Consider the following 20966-nt stretch of genomic DNA (forward strand, 5'->3'; position numbering starts at 1 on the left):
TCTTTCCATCCATTGTCGTAAGGCTAATGCTCTACATTTTCAGAAAGTGTCTAACGGTGAGGGTGTCATGACACTCACAGAAACCGCGTTTCAAGTCTAGGTGAAACCACTGCCGTCTACATTGTGTCAAAATGGTGTCCGCCAGTGGTTGCACCGATGAACACTATTTTGGAATGTTTGTTTGAGACAGATAATGTCGGCAGTCCAAAACGTTGTGTCAGTTCATGGCTTTCTCCGGCCCCAATGGCAACTCAGTGTGGATATGCCTGAATGCGGTTTGTTCATGGATCACTTGGACCTTCTTGCAGTAGTTTTTTAAGGAAGCCTGCTGGGAACGGTAGTTTTCTGCTATGATCAGGTTCCCTAATGAAACGAAACGAAGATCGTGTCTCGTGTCACGTGACGTCATGAGCAGCAGGTAAAACGCAGCTCATTGTTTACTTCATTTGTTTTTCAAATGGCATCACCAAAAGAATGTAAGCCACGAGTACGTACGTAGATGCACGCACGCCGTAACAGACTCCCGGAACGTCGTGAGCAGCGGGAAAACACAGCCGAAAAACGTGTCCCACTGAATGCTTTCAACTGAGAATTGATTCATTCGTCCCAGTAACGTCATCAGTAGAATACAGGACGCACGTTATTACGAACACCTGCTTGGATTTTAATGTTTTCATCATAAGTAGCCTGTGAATCCTTGTGATATCGTGAGAAGTAAAATGAGTCCAATTTTCACATTTTTACCAGTGACGTCATGAGGAGCACAAAACTTGTCATTGGGATAATTTACCCGGCCTGGCAGTAACGTTTCGTCAGGTGATTAGTCGCCTCTCATTACAGACCAAAGCCGACGCTCTTCCCTCCGCAGAGCATCGTCGGCCGAAAGGTAAAGAACACTCTAACTGGGCTCGAGGACGTGTTGGCCGTCCCAAGGCCGTGGAATAAGGTATGATCGTCCGGGATTTTCGGGCACTTACCCTTCACCATTGCAGTGACGTCACGAAGTTACATCCAGGCATCACCGCGCCGCCCGCATTACCTTGGCATCTGCCACACCGGTATACCTGCGAACAAATGCATCTGGAGATCGCCACGGGACACTTCGAGAAGCACTACGGGGATATATGGGAGGGGATTTTTTGCCACTCTGGGTGTATAAAAGCGAAGATAGGCCTAGGAACCGGGAGCGCGTGTACCATGGCACTCTCACGTGCTGAGGATGCCAAACATTGAGTTTATGGCGATGCATTGAAGTTTGCCAGCCTACAGCTACCTAAATGCAGGCTGGCGAACCTGCCCAAGGTCCAGCCACTGCCAAAAGAGGAACCAAGCGGCACCAAAATCATCGTCCGAACTGTCGCGCTGAACCTCAGCACTATACATAAACGTAGTAAAGCGCCGAGTTGCACTGGTGCGCGATTGGGGCAGTTTGAGACGACGGAGGTGGTGTGCTGCCTGGTAGAAATAGGACATTGTGGGCATTACACGTTGCGTGGCCTTTGCCATGAAGCCTCTGAATGTCGTGGCGCGTAGCTAAATCAAGATCACATCCGTCACGCCATCCAGCCAATTCATCGAGCACATGTATGACTGATAATTCACCGTATTTAAGTACAAATAATTATTGCGCACAGCATACACTTCAATGTGCACACTTGGCGGGGACACAAGCAAACAGGGAGAAGGGGTGGGCGGGAACACAACTCTACATTTTTCAGCTTAAATCTAGAGTTATGCGACATGATAACCCGTCTGATACAGCCCAAACGCTTACCTACGAAAGAACCGGCCGTGCCTCAGACAGACACACGAGCATGCAAGACAAGAAAGGCAAAACGAAGCTCACTTAAGCTCACTTACTTATGCTCACGTAAGCGCAACGATGTTCATTTCGCGCTGTATACCTGTCGTCGCACCTGACTGGGTGCCCGCCTGGCAGCAGCCCGCTCAGCCCTAGCCTGATTAAGCAATCTGTGGCGCGGATGGATGGGCGTCGTCACCAGCCTCCGAGCGATCGGCTCGACCAGCACAGAACTTTCTCAGCATGAGCTTTGTAAGGCGGCCGACGACACCAAAGTCTGCGTCCATGCCTTGGCCCATAACTAGCTGGAACACGATCTCGAAAGCCTCGACAGCGCTCATCCAAGCTGGCGACGGCGCCATCACACCGCAGGGTCAACGAAGTGGGCGAAAAGCTCTGAAAGTTTTCTAATATCGCTGGGTGGGTCAATGCAACAACAGCCTTCCCTGCTTTGATCTAGCATGCCATATCGCATGGGTACCGAGAGTATACGGCTGTACTGATAGGTTTCAGTTAGGTGTAACCAACGTGGAATCATGTCGAAAAATGGCCATTTTGTGAAAACGCGTAGAACGGGACAGAACATGCACCCGCTTCGTACATACGCTCAATTAACTATTGCTCCTCATTTGAGGCGAAAAAACATCCGTTTCAGAGTTTTGACTTTTTTTCGTAACGAAGTTGAGTGGTGAGATTTGTGTTCACTTCCATGTTGACAACAACGGAAAGAAATGCTTGTTCCATCATTGTGTATCGTTTTCACGTGCAATCTGCTTTCGAACGGAGCTGCTTTCAGAAACAAAACCATGGAAATTTGCGCGCATCAAGAATGGTTCTTTTTCCAAGTGGTGGAATCTCATTGTATTATATGACATTGGACACGTAATCGCACGGCGAATACGATAGTGTAACTTGAAATTGTCTCGCTTGCAGTTGCAACGCGCTAAAATGATGCAATTGCTGTAGAAAATGTTTACATGTGCAGAAACTCTTGCCGCTTCATACACACAATAAAGGTAAATGTACCCTTTCATTTTATAACAATAACTCGCATTTTCAAAATTTTGAGTTTTCCAAAGAAAATGGTCACGCTCAAATTCCTTTCTTATCACCCGGTGATCAAGAATGTAGTCAACAACTTGTAACGTCGTTTTACATCGTTTGCAAGTAAACGCAGCCTTCTGTTTTCATTGGTTCGTGAGATATGAGCTTGGGACGTTTTACTACCAAAAGTCGGCCGTTTTCAAAGGCTGTCAGTGTGTTGCGTTACCGCGTTTTCACGCAGAATTGCCTTCCCATTCTATGGTGTGACATAGCCTGTCCAACGCTGATGGGTTTTCACTATTCACCCCCATCCGAGAGGAAAAAACGTCCGTATTCAGAATTTTGTCTGTTTTCGCAACAAAGTGGCCATGGTGAGATTTGTGTTCACTTCCAGGTTGACAACAAAAGTTTTTCAAGGGATATGACAACAACGGACAACAATGGTCCAATGCTGATAGGTTTTCAGTTAGATACAAGCAACGTGTAATCATGTCGAAAAATGGTCATTACGTCTAAAACTCGTAAACGGGGACAAAACATGCGCCCGCTTCGTACACACGCTCAATTTACTATTTGCCCTCATTTGAGACGAAAAAACATTCGTTTCAAAGTTTTATTTTTTTTTGCAACAAAGTGGTCGTGGTGAGATTTCTATTCACTTCCATGTTGACAACAACGGCAATGAATTTTTGTTCCATCCGTAGGTATTGTTTGCCCGTGCAATATGCTTTCGAATGGCGCTGGTTTCAGAAACAAAACCATGAAAATTCCCGCACCTCAAGAATGGTCCATTTTCCAAGTGGTGGAATCTCTATTATATGTCATGAGACGCGTAATCGCATGGCAAATATCATGATGCACATTTAAATTTTCTTACTTGCATAGTTTTTAAGTTATTTGAAAAAACCTTCACAAGCCGCGCTAAAATTTTGCAATTGCTACAGAAACTGTTTACATGCACAGGAACACTTGCCGCTTCATACACACGCTAAGTGTACCACGCCCTTTCCTTATTCAACAAAAAATCGTATTTTCAAAATTTTGATTTTTTCGAAAAAAAAATGGTCACGCTCAACTTGTTTTTTCATCTCCCGGTGATCAAGAGTGTCGTCAACAAATTGTTACATCGTTTTAATCGTTTGTAGGTAAAAGCAGCCTTTTATTTTCATTGATTCGAGTGATATGACCTTGGAATGTTTTACTACCCAAAAAACCACCGTTCTTAAATCTTGCCAATGTGTTGCGTTACACGAGTTTTGACGCAGAATTGCCTTCTTATGCTATGGTGTAACATAAACTGTCCAATGCTGATAGGTTTTCAGTTAGGTTCATCCAACATGGAATCATTTCAAAAATGGTCATTTCGTGGAAAACGGGACACAACATGCACCCGCTCGTCTACACGCTCAATTTACTATTGGCCCTCATATGAGACAACAAAACATCCGTCTCAAAATGTTGAATTTTTTCGCAACAAGGTGGCCGTGGTGAGTTTTGTGTTCACATCCATGTTAACAACAACGGCAAGGAATGTTTGTTCCATCATCGTGTATCGTTTAAACGTGCAATCTGCTTTCGAACGGAGCTGGTTTCACAAACAAAACCATGGAAATTTGCGCGCATTAAGAATGGTGAATTTTCCAAGTGGTGGAACCTCATTGTGTTATATGTCATTAGGCGCGTAATCGCACGGCAAATACGATGGTGTAACTTGACATTTTCTCTCTTGTATACTGAAGTTATTTGGAAAAAACTTCACGAGCCACGCTGAAATTTTGCAGTTGCTATAGAAACTATTAACATGCACAGAAACTCTTGCCGTCTGATACACACACTAAATGGACCACACTCTTTCATTTGATAACAAATGATCACATTTTCATAATTTGGACTTTTTTTCGAAAAAAACGGTCACGTCCAAATTTGTTTCTCTTCACCCGGTTATCAAGAGTGTAGTCAACATGTTGTAACATTGCTTTACATCGTTTGAAAGTAAAAGCAGCCTTGTTTTTTCATTGGTTCGAGAGATATGCGCTTTGAACATTTTAGTACCCAAAAATCGGCCGTTTTGAAATCCTGCCATTTTGTTGCACTACACGTGTTTTTAGCAACACATTGGCAGGATTTAAGCGTGGCGATTTTTGGGTAGCAAAACGTTCCAAGACCATATATCTCGAACCAATGAAAATAGAAGGCTGTTTTTGCTTGCAAACGCTGTAAAACGATGTTGTAAGTTGTTGACTACACTCTTGGTCACTGGGTGATGAGAAAGGATTCGTGCGTGACCATTTTTTTCCCGAAAAAGTCAATATTTCGAAAATGCAATTTTTTGTTATCAAATGAAACGGTGTGGTCCGTCCATTTAGTGTGTCTATGAAGCGGCAAGTGTTTCTGTGGATGTAAGCAGTTTCTATAGCAATTGCAAAATTTTAGCGCAGCTTGTGAAGGTTTTTCAAATAACTTCAAAACTATGCAAGTGAGAAAAGTTCATGCTACACCATCGTGGTCACCGTGCAATTACGCGTGTAATGACATATAATACAAGGAGATTCCACCGCTTGGAAAATGGACAATTCCTGATGCGCGCAAGTGTCCATGGTTTGGTTTCGGAAACCAGCTTCGTTCGAAAGCAGATTGCACGTGCAAACGATGCACAATGTTGGAACAAACATTCGTTGCCGTTGTTATTAACATGGAAGTGAACCGAAATCGCACCACGGCCTCTTTGTTTCGAAGAAGTGAAAGTTCTCAAACGGATGTTTTTCGTCTCAAATGATGGCCAAAAGTAAATTGAGGGTGTGTGCGAAATGGGCGTATGCTCTGTCCGGGTTTACGTATTTTACGCGAAATGGCCATTTTTTTGACATGATTCCACTTCGGTTGGACCTAACTGAAAACCTATCACTATCGGACAGTTTATGCCACACCGCAGCATGTAAAGGCAATTCTGCGTCAAAGCACGTGTAACTCAACACATTGGCAGGATTTGAAAACGGCCAATTTTGGGGTAACAAAGCGTTCCAAGCTCTTATTTCTGGAACCAATTAATACAGAACGCTGTTTTTACTTGCAAGCGATGTAAAACGAGGTTACAACTAGTTGACTACACTCTTGATCACCTGGTGATGAGAACAAATCTGAGCGTAACCATTTTGTTTTTAAGAAGTGGAATTTTTGAAAATGGGATTTTTTGTTATGAAATGAAAGGGTGTGATCCATTAAGTGTGTGTATGAAGCGGGAGGGTTTTCTGTGCGTCAACAGTTTCTACAGCAGTTGCCAAATTTTAGTTCGGCTTGTAAAGGTTTTTCAATTAACTTCAAAACTAGGGAGGTCAGAAAATTTCAAGTTATATCATCGTATTTGCCGTGCGATTACGCGTCTAATGACGCACAGTGCAATGAGATTCAACCACTTGGAAAATGGACTATTCTTGATCCGCGCAAATTCCATGGTTCTGTTTCTGAAACCAGCTCCATTGAAAAGCAGATTGCACGTGCAAACGATACACAATGTAGAAACAAACATTCGCTTCCAGGGAACCAGGAGTACGGGGTTGGATTTTCTTTCGACGCCCACTGTTCCTGCCAGGATGGGAGGCAGGCGAAGCGATTTAGCCTCAACTTCTGAGTACACTGTGAAAGCCAAGTAATGAAAACGACATCTCAGGTCACACCTGTCGATGTCCACTATTTTTACTCCTCTGGTAAAGCTTTCTGAATCCACATGACGGCATCCTCTGCATTGTCTTAGCAATCTTAGTTCTCTACATAAGAGGACGTAGCTACGCGTTCTGATTAGGTCCACACGACCTGATTGATCTGTCCAATATTACGTTCACTCCTACTCAATCACACCCATTTAATGCGGCTTAATTAAAGCCTTCAGACGCCGTGTTTGCCGTGGCCATAGATTGCTAGTTTCCAACATCTTTCGGGGAGGCCTTGAGGCCCCATCATTGGGCGAAGGCGATTCCCCCACTCAGCCCCACGTGATAACACTTGTATCCGCCTGGGGGGATCTTCCGCGAAATTGGCCGAGAAAACGCATGCTTGATGCAACATTGGTACGCAGACAGGTCAACCGCCACAAGTCCTCATCGCAGCGGTGGGTGCGGTTGAGGGACCTCGGCTTCACGGGAACAGGTGGCTTCGGAACAAAAGAACTAGGCTGGCGAGGATCCGACGGGTGCGGTGCGACGGAGGTGGGCTGAAGCTCGACCGAGGGCGTTTTATGGGGGAGCAAGGCTGACGGAGAGCGAGTGGGTTTCGTATGGGGAAGCTGGGTTTGCGACGGTCAGGTGAGTGTTTGTGGCGGAAGCTGGGCTCGCAGGGAGCAGATGGGAGGTCCTGCGGGGAGCTCGGCTGACGGGGAAGCCAATGGGCGTTATGACGGGGCTGGGCTAGCGGAGAACGGATGGGAGTCTCTGGAGGGAGCTGGGCTGGCGAGGAACGGACTACATGGATAACAGTTAATTTCTGGGCGGTCGGTGAAAGATGGCCCCCTGTGGGCTGGTCCTCTTTCCCAGAAACTCTGCTTCTTGGAGCTCGCACAGTGAGAACTACTAAATCCTTCTAGCGTCTGTACTGTTCAGTAGTTCAGTCCAGCACCTGTGAAACAATGACGTATTTTGACTTTCATCACAACTGAATACACACGAGTGCTGACAATGGAGCGGACAAGCCGAACAATGGAGCGGATAAGCCGAACAATGGAGCGGACAAGCCGAACACGTCCCTCGACAATGGAGCGGACAAGCCGAACAATGGAGCGGACAAGCCGAACACGTCCCTCGACAATGGAGCGGACAAGCCGAACAATGGAGCGGACAAGCCGAACACGTCCCTCAACAATGGAGCGGACAAGCCGAACAATGGAGCGGACAAGCCGAACAATGGAGCGGACAAGCCGAACACGTCCCTCGACACCTGAGTGGGCCGTAGAGTCGCAGCCGTAGCCGAGCCGTAGACAACTAAATACAAGCACCACCAAGCGCACAACCGCGAACCAATTTCGCAATGGACGAAGGAAAATGACAGGGTATGGGAACGAATGATCACAGCAGTGGATACAAACTCAAGAACATAAGGCGTTGCCATCGTAAAAGACAACCTTCAATCTGATGCTCGCAGCTCATTCCTTCGTCTGCGTCGTCAACGTACGGGAAACGTAGGTGCAGAGTCGTGTCCGATATACTACACGGGATGGTGTTTCACCATGTCTGATGGTGATACTCATATTCTGATAGTGATGCTCATACTCTGATAGTGATACCCATACTCTGATAGCGATACTCACACTCTATAGCGTACTCCGACACCATATACTCTGCAGAGATATTGGTAAACATTTTAAGCAATAGACGGTACCTTTAAAGGCAATTGGAAAGGAAGGAGGGATAAAGTCGTATCACACTCGTATGATACAAGGAAAAACAAAAATAACGAAATAAATATAAAGACTCATGTTTTTTTGGCAAAATTTTGTAATCCGCTGACTTGACTTAAAATTTGTGAGAATGAGCGCTCAAACAGTGGTATTCAGCTTGTATATTTCATTCAGAAGAACTTTATTGAATTATTCACACCTGCATTTCGGGACTGAGACAATTAGTGGTCAAGTTTCTTCAGGAAAAATAAGTACGTGGAGTAAAATTATCTACCAGGCTTTGCTGGTGTCTGTACCAGACTCTGCTTTGGTGGTGTGGTGGCGAGACTAAAACAACTGAAGATGTGTGAAAACATTGCATTTGGCACACAGCTGCCGATTGTGATGCATTTTGTAAATAAACCAAATTTGATCCATGCAAGTGGCTGGAGTCGCCAGGGCTCTCGGAGTTGAAGGGAGCTGGCGTTCTTGCTCTGTGCATACCGTGATTCAGATGTAGGTGAGGCAGGACGTAGCCATAGGTTTCCAGGTTCTGCGGAGGCTGGTTTATGCTTGGGGGTTCCAAGTAAGCTCGGTTTTGGGTGACATATTAAAGCCTCGGAAAGGGAAGTATGGGTTTGGCATGTACCATTAGACAATATCAGGCAGGAGTGAAAAATTCACATAAAATATGGGGAAAAGGAGTGAAAAATTCCTCCTCATAGGGTGTTGCTTTACACCAAAAGTTGACAATTCTAGGCCACAGCAGTGTATGGAATCGGCCCAGCCGCGAGCCGGCCCCACGCGGAGTGGTGACGTCACCCTCTGCGTGGGACGCGCATAAAAGCGCGCACAAGCTGAGACAGGAACCCACTCCCTCTGGCTCTTTTTGTGGGGCATAATGTGAGTAGCACGCGACGCAGCCGCGCGGTCCTGTGGGTATAAACGGTAGGCATAATGTCCTCGTCTGCGCAGTTTAGGTAGGTGTACGGACATTACTCTATTATATTGGTTGTTCTGTGTATTACTTTCGCTAATCTATTGCTGCGTTCATTTTTATACTTAATCCTTCCTTTGTTTACTCCCGGTATGTACATATATTACGCAGAGACTCTGACTTTTACCCATCCTGCTGACGATTCTTCTAAGTCGCTCAGACATTCAGCCGGGCTGTCAGTTGCCCTGGAAAGTTAAGCTTACAGGAGTAACAACGTTTATGAATGTATTAATCTAGTTGCTAGATCAGCTCTACGTGTGGGAATGACGGGCGGCATTTGCTCCTCTTTTTTAGCGTCGAGGCATTGCCCTGTCATAAACCGACTAACTGAGGCGAGTGCAACTAATGGCGAAACATTGGCTCACCGACATTACGTAGGCTTTTACGAAACAGATGCTTCCGGCCTAACATGGGCAGCAGATTTCACTTTACTGGGATTCCGCAACCAGAGTTCATGCATTCACACTGTATCATGCATGCTTATTACCGGTCATATTCATGGAAGGCCAATAGTATGGCTGTCACACAGTCTGCGGGTTACGTGCAACGATCAGGCCCCCTCGATTTCGAGTGGAACCGTACAGTCATACACCACATATACCTCGGAATTTATTCCCAGTAAATAGCAGCCGCCTGGTGCAAGGCTCATCTCGGCATCACCACGTAGACCCCACCCTCTCTCGTCAATGAATTGCGCACGTGGCGTGCATCTCCGATGAGTCTTACTTCCTGTGGACACAATCAACGGACTTCAGTTGGCTCTGTACTGAGGTGCTGCTTTTCATGCAGGTTTTTAAGACGAATCACGTTTTGTACTATTTAGTTTAGACATTGAGGCAGTAGTACCAGTTATGGCAACAATAATACTGGGCATCGAATAACTACAAGAGCTGCGCATAATTAGGCGGGTAAGTGGGAGAAAACAATATAAAACAACGGAAAGTAAGTAAGAACATCATGAGAAAGAGCGAAAGCACGCGCACATAGTGATAGTTCGTTCTTGCAAACAACGCACCGATTAGGACGACATCTCTGGACAAGCTGAAGTGTTAGAAGTGAGTCAACCCGTACGCTACGGTGGCAATTTTGCGCGGTCCGCTTGGCAGCCAGCCTGATGTCATACAAATGTTCCATTACACAATCCAACAAAAATCTGACCTTCAAAGAGAGATCAGGTACTGAAATAAGAAGAACCATATACGGCCTGCGATGGAGGCACATAACATAGGCTGAACAATCTGTGGAATGATAGGCAGCCCTCGCTGAGAAACGTAACACAGACTAACGTGAAACTCCGGCTATCGTTCGTGGATGCCCCGGGCAATCAACCTTCGAAAAGGCCGGTGAAGGTAGAGACTAAACTGATGAAACTAAAAAGAAAGTCACCTCTGACATGCAAGTACCATAGCAAAAAGAAACTACGATAATTGTATCCAGAAAGGTTGCTTCAGCACATTAAGAGCAATAACAGCCTAAGTGTTAGACCTTCGGACAATCTCAAAAGTTTTGTCACTTTAAAGAAAGTCGACTACATTGAGGAAGCCATGAAGATCAGTTTGAGTACCAGAGCGCGTCTAGTCTTCCTAACCCGGCTAAATGTTTAGAAATTGAAACATGCGCCGTTCTCAAGAAAACTCTGAGCTCAAAGCTGCCGAAAGGGACTGTCACCTCCTTACTCCGCGTCCACCTCACACAGTAGAATTGTATGACCTTCCGAAAAATCACAAGCCGGACATTCCACTCCATTCCATTGTATCCGCATATTGTGACCCTTTAGACAAACTGACATGGTTTCTCAGCGGGCTTTTAACCCAGGTCTTGACTCCAATGTCTGCTCACCTGCCTGACACAGAGTCCCATTTGAGAGCGAGGACATGCTTCTGACCATGCTTTTTCCAGGTAGTATCGCTTTCACCACGGACATAACAAGCCTGTACGACATTTCCATAAAAGAAGGCACAGACTCGGTACTGAGCCTCATTAAAGAAAATCTGCGTGACATGTCTGAGATCAGCACGCTAGCTGCACTAAACTACTAACTCACACATTCAACAGTAATCCATTGCACTTCGGAAATTAGATGTACAAGTAAGGGAGTGGCGTGGGACACCCATTGTGTACCGTTAGCAATAGCATCCACGCAATGTCTTGTGTTGTCCTTTCTAGCCAAGGTGGTCGAAGACCAAATTTTTGCTTACGTGACATCGATGACATTTTCGGCATCTGGACGCACGGATCGAACTCCTTATTAGACCTCTTTAGTAAAATTATTCAACGCCACCCCACAATAAATAATTCACCCTGGAACACACCACAACCAAACTTTGATTCTCTTCCTCGAACCCGTTTTTGTCGTACAACACGATGAAAGCTATACCACAGAACTCTACTTTACACCCATGACCGCTGTTATCACATCACGTTGCGATTTGACACACTCCCATGACTAATAAGAAAGCGGTTCACATCTCACAGATGAGTTGAGCGGTACAGTAACTTCTGATCCGCAATCGCGTGAGCAAAGTCTAACTGAAATGACTCTCCTTTTCCGTGGGAATGCATACCCAGCACACAGAGTGAGGTCTGCCGCTTGTGCCTGACGCTCTGGGTTTAATGCTACTACAGGCTCGTTAAGAAGCCACACAAAGGCAACGTAAGCGTATCTGCACGTACAAAGGCAACGTATCTGCGCGAAACTCCCTTTTATAGACGAGCTGTGTAAACAAAGCAATGGCGCCGTATGGTCAAGTATTATGCGCGGCCCTGTGTGGTGCATATCACTTCACTTGTCCACAGGATAGCGTGGACTCGTGATCTTTCTTTGTTAATGAAGACATTTAGTAGCTAAGTTCATGCTAGTACGATCAGCGCTGGAGACCCCGATAATTAAAAACCTTTGGGAACTTTGAACCCATAGCGCCGTAAAACCGGGACCTGAAGGTTTTTCTTTCTTATATCAAGTTTACTCGACGACATGCATTGAGGTCATAGGGGTCACATTCGCAATGCATAACTTCTGCACCAGTTCTAAACGGGGCACCCGTCGCCTTACAGTCTCCATTGTCAACTTTTGAAGATTTGACTTCCAGAGGTCATGTAGCAAGGTCAAATCATTGACGTCATATACGTAATCAGCCGTGTATAAATATATGTTTTGACTTTTAGGTCTAATCTGCAGAATTATCACAATTTGACCGTAAAGGATACCGTTGGATCTTGGACGTATTCGGACCCCTGTGCTTTACCATCATCATTTCCTAATCGGCGACAAATTTATTCATGTCGACAACGACGACACGGGATTAGCAACGTTTTTTTATGAGAGTAGCGTATCTTTCGCCGACAACATGTCCTGTGATGGTCATCTCAGATGTGAGTTGTCAGAAGTACACAGTTCAAACTGTGCGGAAATAAGCGGCCGCGGAGGCATCAGAAGCTGCCAGCTGGCGGTCACCGACCCCACGTGTTAAAGCATTTACCAAACCTACGTCAACAGTGTTTGTTGCACGGAGGTGTCCTGCCAGTGCCAGTTCGGAATTGACGCCGGTGGAGCACAGAGATGATGACGTGGTGGAGCACAGAGATGATAACGTGGTGGAGCACAGAGATGTTATGAAACCAGTTCGGAATTGACGCCGGTGGAGCACAGAGATGATGACGTGGTGGAGCACGGAGATGTTGACGTGGTGGAGCACAGAGATGTTGACGCCGGTGGAGCACAGAGATGTTATGAAACCGTCCGCGGAACGACCATAACCTCTGAGGGGTCCAACTGTAGTACTTAGGCATAGTTGACCTGAAAGGCATGCGCCGTTATAAGACGCCTTTCACGCTGATCAACCGTGTCCAAGTGTCGGTCGATTGCGGATATGACAGTACTGATTTGACCTTGACATAGGACCTCTGGAGCCAGACCTTAAAAAATGCGCAATATGGACTGCAAGGCGACAGGCGTACCATTTTGACATTTTCAGTGCATAGGTGTAGAAGTTATGTGTGATCGCAAATGTCACCTCTATAACCCCGAGATATTTCGTCAAATGTATGCGCGGCGTTCCAGTTTCTTCTTTGATTTGGATATCTAAAGGCAAACTGGATTTTTATGTGAATGCAAAAAAGCACAAACTAGGTAAGACCAACTCTTCGGCCAATCCAAAGCGCGCATGACGCAGCATGCTGATGCATGCTACCGGAAACTTGCTATTGGTTTCTACGTCACCCAGATCGTCCTCGATGGTCCAATTATCCACGTGAGCTTTTGCGACCGAGGGATCTCAACCAAGTCTGTCTGACATCGCCGCCGGCATTGGCGTTCTGGTGGACGGAACGTAGTAAAAACATGAAGTTCACTATAGCACGGGAAGAAGGTACAGCAAAACCAGACTTGATCCCGAGCTGCCCAGGTGAAGGACATATGACTGGCGCGCTAGACCACGGCGACTAAAGAGCGGTGATACGCCTCAACTGAAGAAGTGGGATACTGTGCGCCCGGATTAGATACTAGTTTTCCAGCTAAATTCCCATTGCCCACCAGCCCGCACAACACACGGGCGACGTGCCCGGCGGTAGGCCGTGCGGGCGGCCTACCGTCTGCTGCACGCTCCGCAGCAGACACAGACGAGACAGTCGACGAGCTCGACGACCGTGAGCAGCGAGCCGCCGATCACGAGGCCCAGGCTGCCGCCCACGTCCGAGAGGAACTGGTTAAGGCGGTAGGCCACCACCCGCTCGGCCTTCGTTATAGCGCCAGTTCGGTGATGACACCGCTGGCCGGCCACCTGCGCGGCGTTTCCCCCCCCCCCCCCCCCCCCCCCCCCGGTGCGCGCGTCTCGTCCATGCTGACACAGTACAGCGTGCTGCTGACGCACTCCTTCCACCGGCTGGCAGCCGCAGGAGGCGGTGACCACTGCCATCAGTGACTCCTTGAATGAGCTGAGCTCGTCCAGACCAGAGGCGTTCTTGAACTGCTGGTGGGTGGCGCAGGGGGCTGGTTGGCAGACGCCGATATCCATGCGAGAAGGACAGTCGATGCCGGCCTTGCTGAGCACAAACCGCTCCAGGCAGGAGTGCGCCACGTGACTCGGCTGTGCGCTGCATGCGTTCCCGTCGGGGAGCTGGCTGAAGGCGTTTGTCATGAGCTGAGCGGTGATAGAGCTGCTGACGTACAGCTTGATGTGCGTCACGACGGGGAGCTGGCTGAAGGCGTTTGCCATCAGCTTCACGGCGATAGGTCTGTTGACGTACAGCTTGCTGTGCGTCAGACGGGGAGCTGGCTGAAGGCGTTTGTCATCAGCTTTACGATGATAGAGCTGTTGACGTACAGCTTCACGGTGATAGAGCTGCTGACGCACAGCTTGATGTGCGTCACGACGCCGGCGAATAGCGCAAAGACATCCAACTGGACGCTGCGCTCGTGCACAAACAGAACCCAGCCATCATGCTCGTTATCTGCGAAGCTACCTGCCTCACTGAGCACCAGGTTCCGCTGGCCGGAGAGCATACCCCTGTCGACGATGGTGCTGGTGCGCAGCGTGGCGCAGGCGCCCAGCAGCGGCGTGTGCGCCAGCCGGATGGTTCCCAAGTCTGAACAGTTGACATTGCCGATGGTGCACTTGGTCACCATGTCCTCCCACTTGTAGTTAGCGGCGGCGAAAAACTCTTCCAGACTGTACTCGTCCCAGTGCAGCAGCGAGACAACAGACGTGTCGCCCTCCAGCCAGTCCAGCAGGCTCACTACGCGAAGGCTCATCTTCTCCGCCGCCTCCTTGAACTTGTTGTTGTGACAAACGGTGAAGGCGGGCACCCTGACCCTGTCCAACATCTAGCGAGAAAACTGCCAGCTGGTGCCGCCGCGCACAAGCCTCCTCAGCGGGCTGCAGAGCTGCGCGGCCAGCGCAGCCAACAGCGCCACCAGCGCCAGCAGCCAGAGCAAGCGGCGCGGCCAGCAGGCCAGCGGGCTCAGCACGATCGAGACGCCGCTGGTGCTGAGCTGGTCGGACGGCAGACAGCGCGGCTCTGGGCCCAGCGCCGCTGTCGCCGCCGCCGCCGCCGCCGCCGCCTGCTAGCAGCTGTCCGGCACGGAGCCGGCCGCCGAGCCCACCCAATGCTTCTGCGGAGCCGACATCGGCGGCGAAATGGCAGCCCAGAGGGTTCAGTGCGCACCTCCAGCGGCCCGACTGACAACTCACGGCACAAGCTGCCTTTACTGGGAAACGGCGCAGCACAGGCTGATCTCTCGCAGACCTCAGAGTGACACTCCCGTTTTTTCTTCGGGGCTGAACAACGCCTGTTTTCACATTGGGTACCTTCACGAGTTCCGGGCGGCAGGCAGCCGTGGTGACGATTTTCACGTTGACGGTTCCGGGCCCGATAAGCTCCATCCGTGTTTGCACTGCACCGCTGGCCTGCGCTGTTTAGGCCCTGGTCGCCTCAATACTAACACAACAGAACAGAATACAACAACTGCGTGGCGTGACGGTGCACATAATGTCTCAGAATACGGCGGGCTTGGTCATAACGACGGGGAATAGTGCGAGCCCTGGGGCAAAGTCGGGCCAGTGGAGTGGACATCGATAGCTTTTGCGACGCCCTTTCTTACAAACACAAAGGAAATACTCCTCGACGAATCGAGACGCATAGAGCTCCTCTCCAAGGCATGAACTGCTCAGTAGACATCGAACGAACGCAGCCGTGTTCTCGCCGTCTATAGCTCACTGCAGTCCTGATGCGGTCAATAGAAATTACCTGAACCCATCGTGATCCCTATTCATTCATCATTGGTATTTTGATGTCACTAAAAGTAATAAAAACTGTGCATGTCAAATGTGCATTAGTTATCGGAGTTCATGCCACAATTCAGATGCGCCAACACTAAAATCGAACACCGTGTAGCAGGGCAAGGGCGCGCTCTCCCGTATGTGACTTACGATTGGCAGACAGGCACCCGCACCCGCTCGCAGGCGACGCCGTCGCTGGATGGCCGTCCGTCGCCGTACGGGCCGCGCCAGGAGGGCCGGCCGCGGCCGTCGGCACCGGGCTGTCGGGACGGCGCAGGTCCATGGCTGCGGGCCGTCGGCACCGGGCTGCGGGACGGCACAGGTCCATGGCTGCGGGCCGTCGGCACCGGGCTGTCGGGACGGCGCAGGTCCGTGGCTGCGGGCCGTCGGCACTGGGCTGCGGGACGGCGCAGGTCCATGGCTGCAGGCCGTCGGCACCAGGCTGTCGGGGCGGCGCAGGTCCGTGGCTGCGGGCCGTCGGCACCGGGCCGTCGGGACGGCGCAGGTCCATGGCTGCAGGGCTCGTCACTGGTACAGGCAGTGATCTGCGGATTATCTTGTGACAAGTCGCGCCATCTCCTGACTGATACGATGCCTGTCATCCGATTTTCAGGTGAAGTCAGTTGGATCCATTCGGGGTGAGGGTGGGGGGGGGGGGGGGGTGGACCAAATGTAATGGATGTCATAATCAGACAAGTGTGGTGTACCTATACCGGCGCTACTGCATGCACACAGCCATACTCTGCGACACTCCGATATGTTTCCGGTGCTTCTGTTTTTCTGGACGTCACTGTACAGCAAAACTAGCAACAGCTAGCGATTTTCCGGCGGGGGGTGATTTGAGCGAAGAAGGTCACGTCCGCCAATGAACGATTTCGTTACTGGCCGAAAGTGCTTGCACAGTGACACCAAGCCAACACGGTCACACTCTGACGCACGCGCACGACTAAAAGTATTTAAAATCGGACACCGTAACTTGGCAAAGCGCCTCTACGGCCTTCCGGCAGGCACGGGTTGATACACTGTCGGGAGGTCGATCGAACAAAACTTGTGCCCTAATCGGACATGTGTGCCCTAATCGGACATGTGTGTCCTAATCGGACATGTGCGTCGTGCTGGCAGCTCGGATAGCCGTATAACAGCGCTAACAAATGTGCTCAGTAACACTCCTAGCGCGCGGTTTTAAGTTTATTTTGTGTTGCGTACCGCCGCTTGTCGGCAATCACGGTCCCGTCGGGGTCAGCAACAGTCAGGAATGACATGGGTTAAAAAGCACAGAAGACATGGTCGGCTTGACCCCCTGACACCTCAAAGCCGGGAAAGGCTGAAGACACCAAATTAAATTGTTTTATTACCAAAAAGACTATCTCAAGGATGCATTGCTTGGCCTAACACCCCTTTGTCGCATCAGATTAAATGGCTCTCTTCAAACTGCCTTCTCTGACAACCACGGTTTACCTTTCAGATCCTGTTATAGGCCGGTGGCCTTGCATGGTACATCTAATTTTAATATCGAAAGATCCGCTATTCAATAGCCCACAGTGATGCAAAGTTTGGCGCGGCTACACCTCCAGCTTCGGATGAACGTCAAAGGACGTCCAAAGCCTGTGCCTATGCTGCGGATGCGGCCCGACCCAATATGGGCATGTCCGCCTGGTGATGGGTAGTATATTTACAACGGGCGACACGGGAAAATCCAACTCTTTGAAACGACACGCAGCTTGTTCAGTTAGCAGAACCATCTGTTCTACTCGCGTTACACCCGAGTAAACTACGTACGCGCGTCAACCCAATACGCATGCTGCCCTCACTTGAACTCACATCACACATTCCGTGAAGACCCGAGTTACGCTACCCCATCCATTACGCCAGCAGTTTACGCAGAAAGCGTCGACCGAATGTCAACTGAAAATGCAAAGTTTCGCACAAAATCAACACAAATGTCCAATACCGACGTGAATATGTACCAAGCACTACCACCGAACCGCAAGCCATGCGTATGCACACACCGGAGCGCACCACCGAACCGCAAACCGTGCGTATGCACACACCGGAGCGCACCACCGAACCGCAAGCCACGCGTATGCACACACCGGAGCGCACCACCGAACCGCAAGCCACGCGTATGCACACACCGGAGCGCACCACCGAACCGCAAGCCATGCGTATGCACACACCGGAGCGCACCACCGAACCGCAAGCCATGCGTATGCACACACCGGAGCGCACCACCGAGCCGCAAGCCATGCGTATGCACACACCGGAGCGCACCACCGAACCGCAAGCCATGCGTATGCACACACCGGAGCGCACCACCGAACCGCAAGCCATGCGTATGCACACACCGGAGCGCACCACCGAACCGCAAACCGTGCGTATGCACACACCGGAGCGCACCACCAAACCACAAACCATGCGTATGCACACACCGGAGCGCACCACCGAACCGTAAACCATGCGTATGCACACACCGGAGCGCACCCGGCAGGCTGCCACCGGTCTCACACGGAGTCTTGACAATGGCCTATCGGCTACAGCTCATCGTCCGTGGAGGGCGGCGTGTCCTCAGCCGACGAGGACGACTCGATGGGGTCACAGCCGTAGCACTTCTGCCCGATATCCTCCCAGCACTCGTGGCAGTAGCAGAAGTTGCAGTGCGGGTTCGGACAGTCGACGAATAGGCCGTGTTCCGGGTCCTTGCAGACGAGGCAGTCCCGCCTGGCGCCACCGCACACGCGCAGCCAGCCGCAGAGCGCCGGGCACTCGAGCCGCAGAGCCGCCAGCAGGCTCAGCTGCTGCGACAGCCGGTTCTTGCGCGCCTCACGTCTCGTGCGCTTGCGCATGAAGCGCATGTAGCCACGCCGTCGGCGCAGCGTCTCGTTGTACAAGTAGAGCACGCGCCGCTTCTCGCGCTTGGGGTAGAAGAAGCCGCAGATGGCCCGCCGACTGCGCTGCAGCAGGCTCTCGTACACGGTGAGGCCGACGATAGCCGCGTACAGCGCGTAGGCACGCAGGTACGTGGTGGTCGGCAAGAAGGTGGGGTTGGGCAGGCACTCGCGGTTGTCCACCGACTGCTGTATCGTGAACTCCTTGTTCAGGTGCTTCTTCAGCAGGTTGGCGATCATCTTGAGGAATCCTTCGCCGCGGTAGATCATCCTGAAGTCGTGGTGTCCGGACTGGTAGACGGTCACGTAGCCGTGGCGCTTCAGCAAGTCCAAGAACGAGGCGAACATCCAGTCGATGACGAAGACCATGGTGACGGAAAGCAGCTCAGCGACCAAGATCGCTGACGTTCGCAGCAGAATCTGTTTCTCCGTACGGGTGAAGCCGATGTAGAAAACGTCCACCAGCTCATTCCGCTCCAGTCTCTTCAGGGGCATCAGTGTCTTGCGTCCTTTCTTGCGACGGCGCGCGTCTATCTTTCTAAAATACATCGTAACATACTTGTTGTCGTACTGGATGTTTTCTAGGTATTTGTAGTGGTATCGAAATGCGGTGACGAAAACATAGACGAAGAAGAACGCCGCAACACGCTTGATAATGTCAACGATTTCATTGAAGAGCGTTTTCTTCCGAGCTATCTCATGTCGGATGTTCACCGAGGCGTCCTGGATGTCGTCTACCACCTTCCTGCCCGGTATCTTTTTCCCCACAGCATACGCTGTTTTGAAGGGGGATGCAAATGCGTTGGACGCTTGCTTGGTGCCAAGATATACGTCGCCGAAGCCTGCCTGTTGCCCCGAGCCCTCCAAGTCACACTTGGATGCCGGGTCAACCACCTTGGCCATTGAGCAGAGGAACTCCAACTTGAACATCAAGCAAAAGGCCCAGGATATGAAGGGGCTGGTTGTTTCCCAGCAGTCGTCGTACTTTTGCCGCATCGTCTTCCGACAAGTCAGTATACCAGCTGTGAACACGTCATTGCACATGACCTCGAGCTTGTGGTCAAACTCTCGCTCCACTTTCTCCTTGGGCGTCTCGTTCTTCGGTTCCCTGTACTTTTCAGCAAGCTGGTCCACGCGCGGGTAGGCGTTGACGGTGGAGTCGGCGTATGCGGTGTCCTCCTCCAGCTCCGGAATCATGCCGACGTCCTCTAAGGAGCTCGTGAGTGGCTGCATCGACTTCGGTACCAACTGCGAGATGCGCTTCAGCTTGTTCATGCCGTACGACAGATCGGTCATGATGGACGTGATGGGCATGGCAAAGAGTTTCAAGTAGCCGACCATCACCTCTTGGATCATGTCCATGATACACTTGAGGCAGCGCACCACCTCGTCCACGTTGTGCGACATATTCTGCAGCGGACCGGACAGCATCAGCGTGAAGACAAAAGCGCGCAGCACAGTGCGGCCCGAGTTGCCGCAAAACTCTGGCACGCAGAGCGAGGCCATACAGCGGAACTGCGTCGACGCCGTGAAACCCACCCCGCACACCAGCGTGAAGGTGGAGCCCATCAGGAGGCGCGCAAACTCCTCGAAGTGGTTGTCGAAGGCGGCGAAGTAGACCCCAACTCCCAGAGCACACCCGAAGAAGAAGCTGAACGTTTTCTTAACCACAACGTACTCATCAGGTCCACTATACAGAACGGCGTAGAAACAGGGGCAGAAAATGTTGCAGCAGAAGTTAAATTTCGGCAGCACGAAATCAACGACCCGTGCAACTACACCCATTTCCAGTATTCGTTTCACGCGAATTTGGCTTCGCAGCCGCCACCGACAGCTGATATCTCGAGTCTTTCCATTTCTTAAATCCGCTTCCGTTATGCCCAGGCGAGCCTTGACAGGGCAGGCGGTTCTACGCCACACTATGGAAACAATAGTTTCAGGTTCCCATACGAACCAGCGTAAACAAATATTTACCAGCTTTCGCGTTTTTCCGTTTCGCGTGAACGTGCGGTTTTGAGCGTCAGCATCTCTATTTGTGCAACCTTGCGTGCATCCTACGTAACATGGCCGGCGAAAGCTTCCTTAACTAGTACTCCCG

General features: G+C 50.2%; 1 protein-coding gene across 1 annotated transcript; it reads right to left on the bottom strand.

Annotated features, from left to right (window-relative positions):
- Nucleotides 1-18514: 18514 nt before the first annotated feature.
- On the bottom strand, nt 18515-20739 carry snky (ubiquitin protein ligase sneaky). Its single transcript, XM_037212069.1, has one exon. The coding sequence runs from the start codon at nt 20651-20653 to the stop codon at nt 18515-18517; it is 2139 nt and encodes a 712-aa protein (XP_037067964.1). The 5' UTR covers nt 20654-20739.
- Between the last annotated feature and the right edge of the window lie 227 nt (nt 20740-20966).

The sequence above is a fragment of the Pollicipes pollicipes genome, unplaced genomic scaffold (assembly GCF_011947565.3).
Source record: "Pollicipes pollicipes isolate AB1234 unplaced genomic scaffold, Ppol_2.1 Scaffold_3087;HRSCAF=3621_pilon_pilon_pilon, whole genome shotgun sequence".
NCBI classification, from domain to species: domain Eukaryota; kingdom Metazoa; phylum Arthropoda; class Thecostraca; order Pollicipedomorpha; family Pollicipedidae; genus Pollicipes; species Pollicipes pollicipes.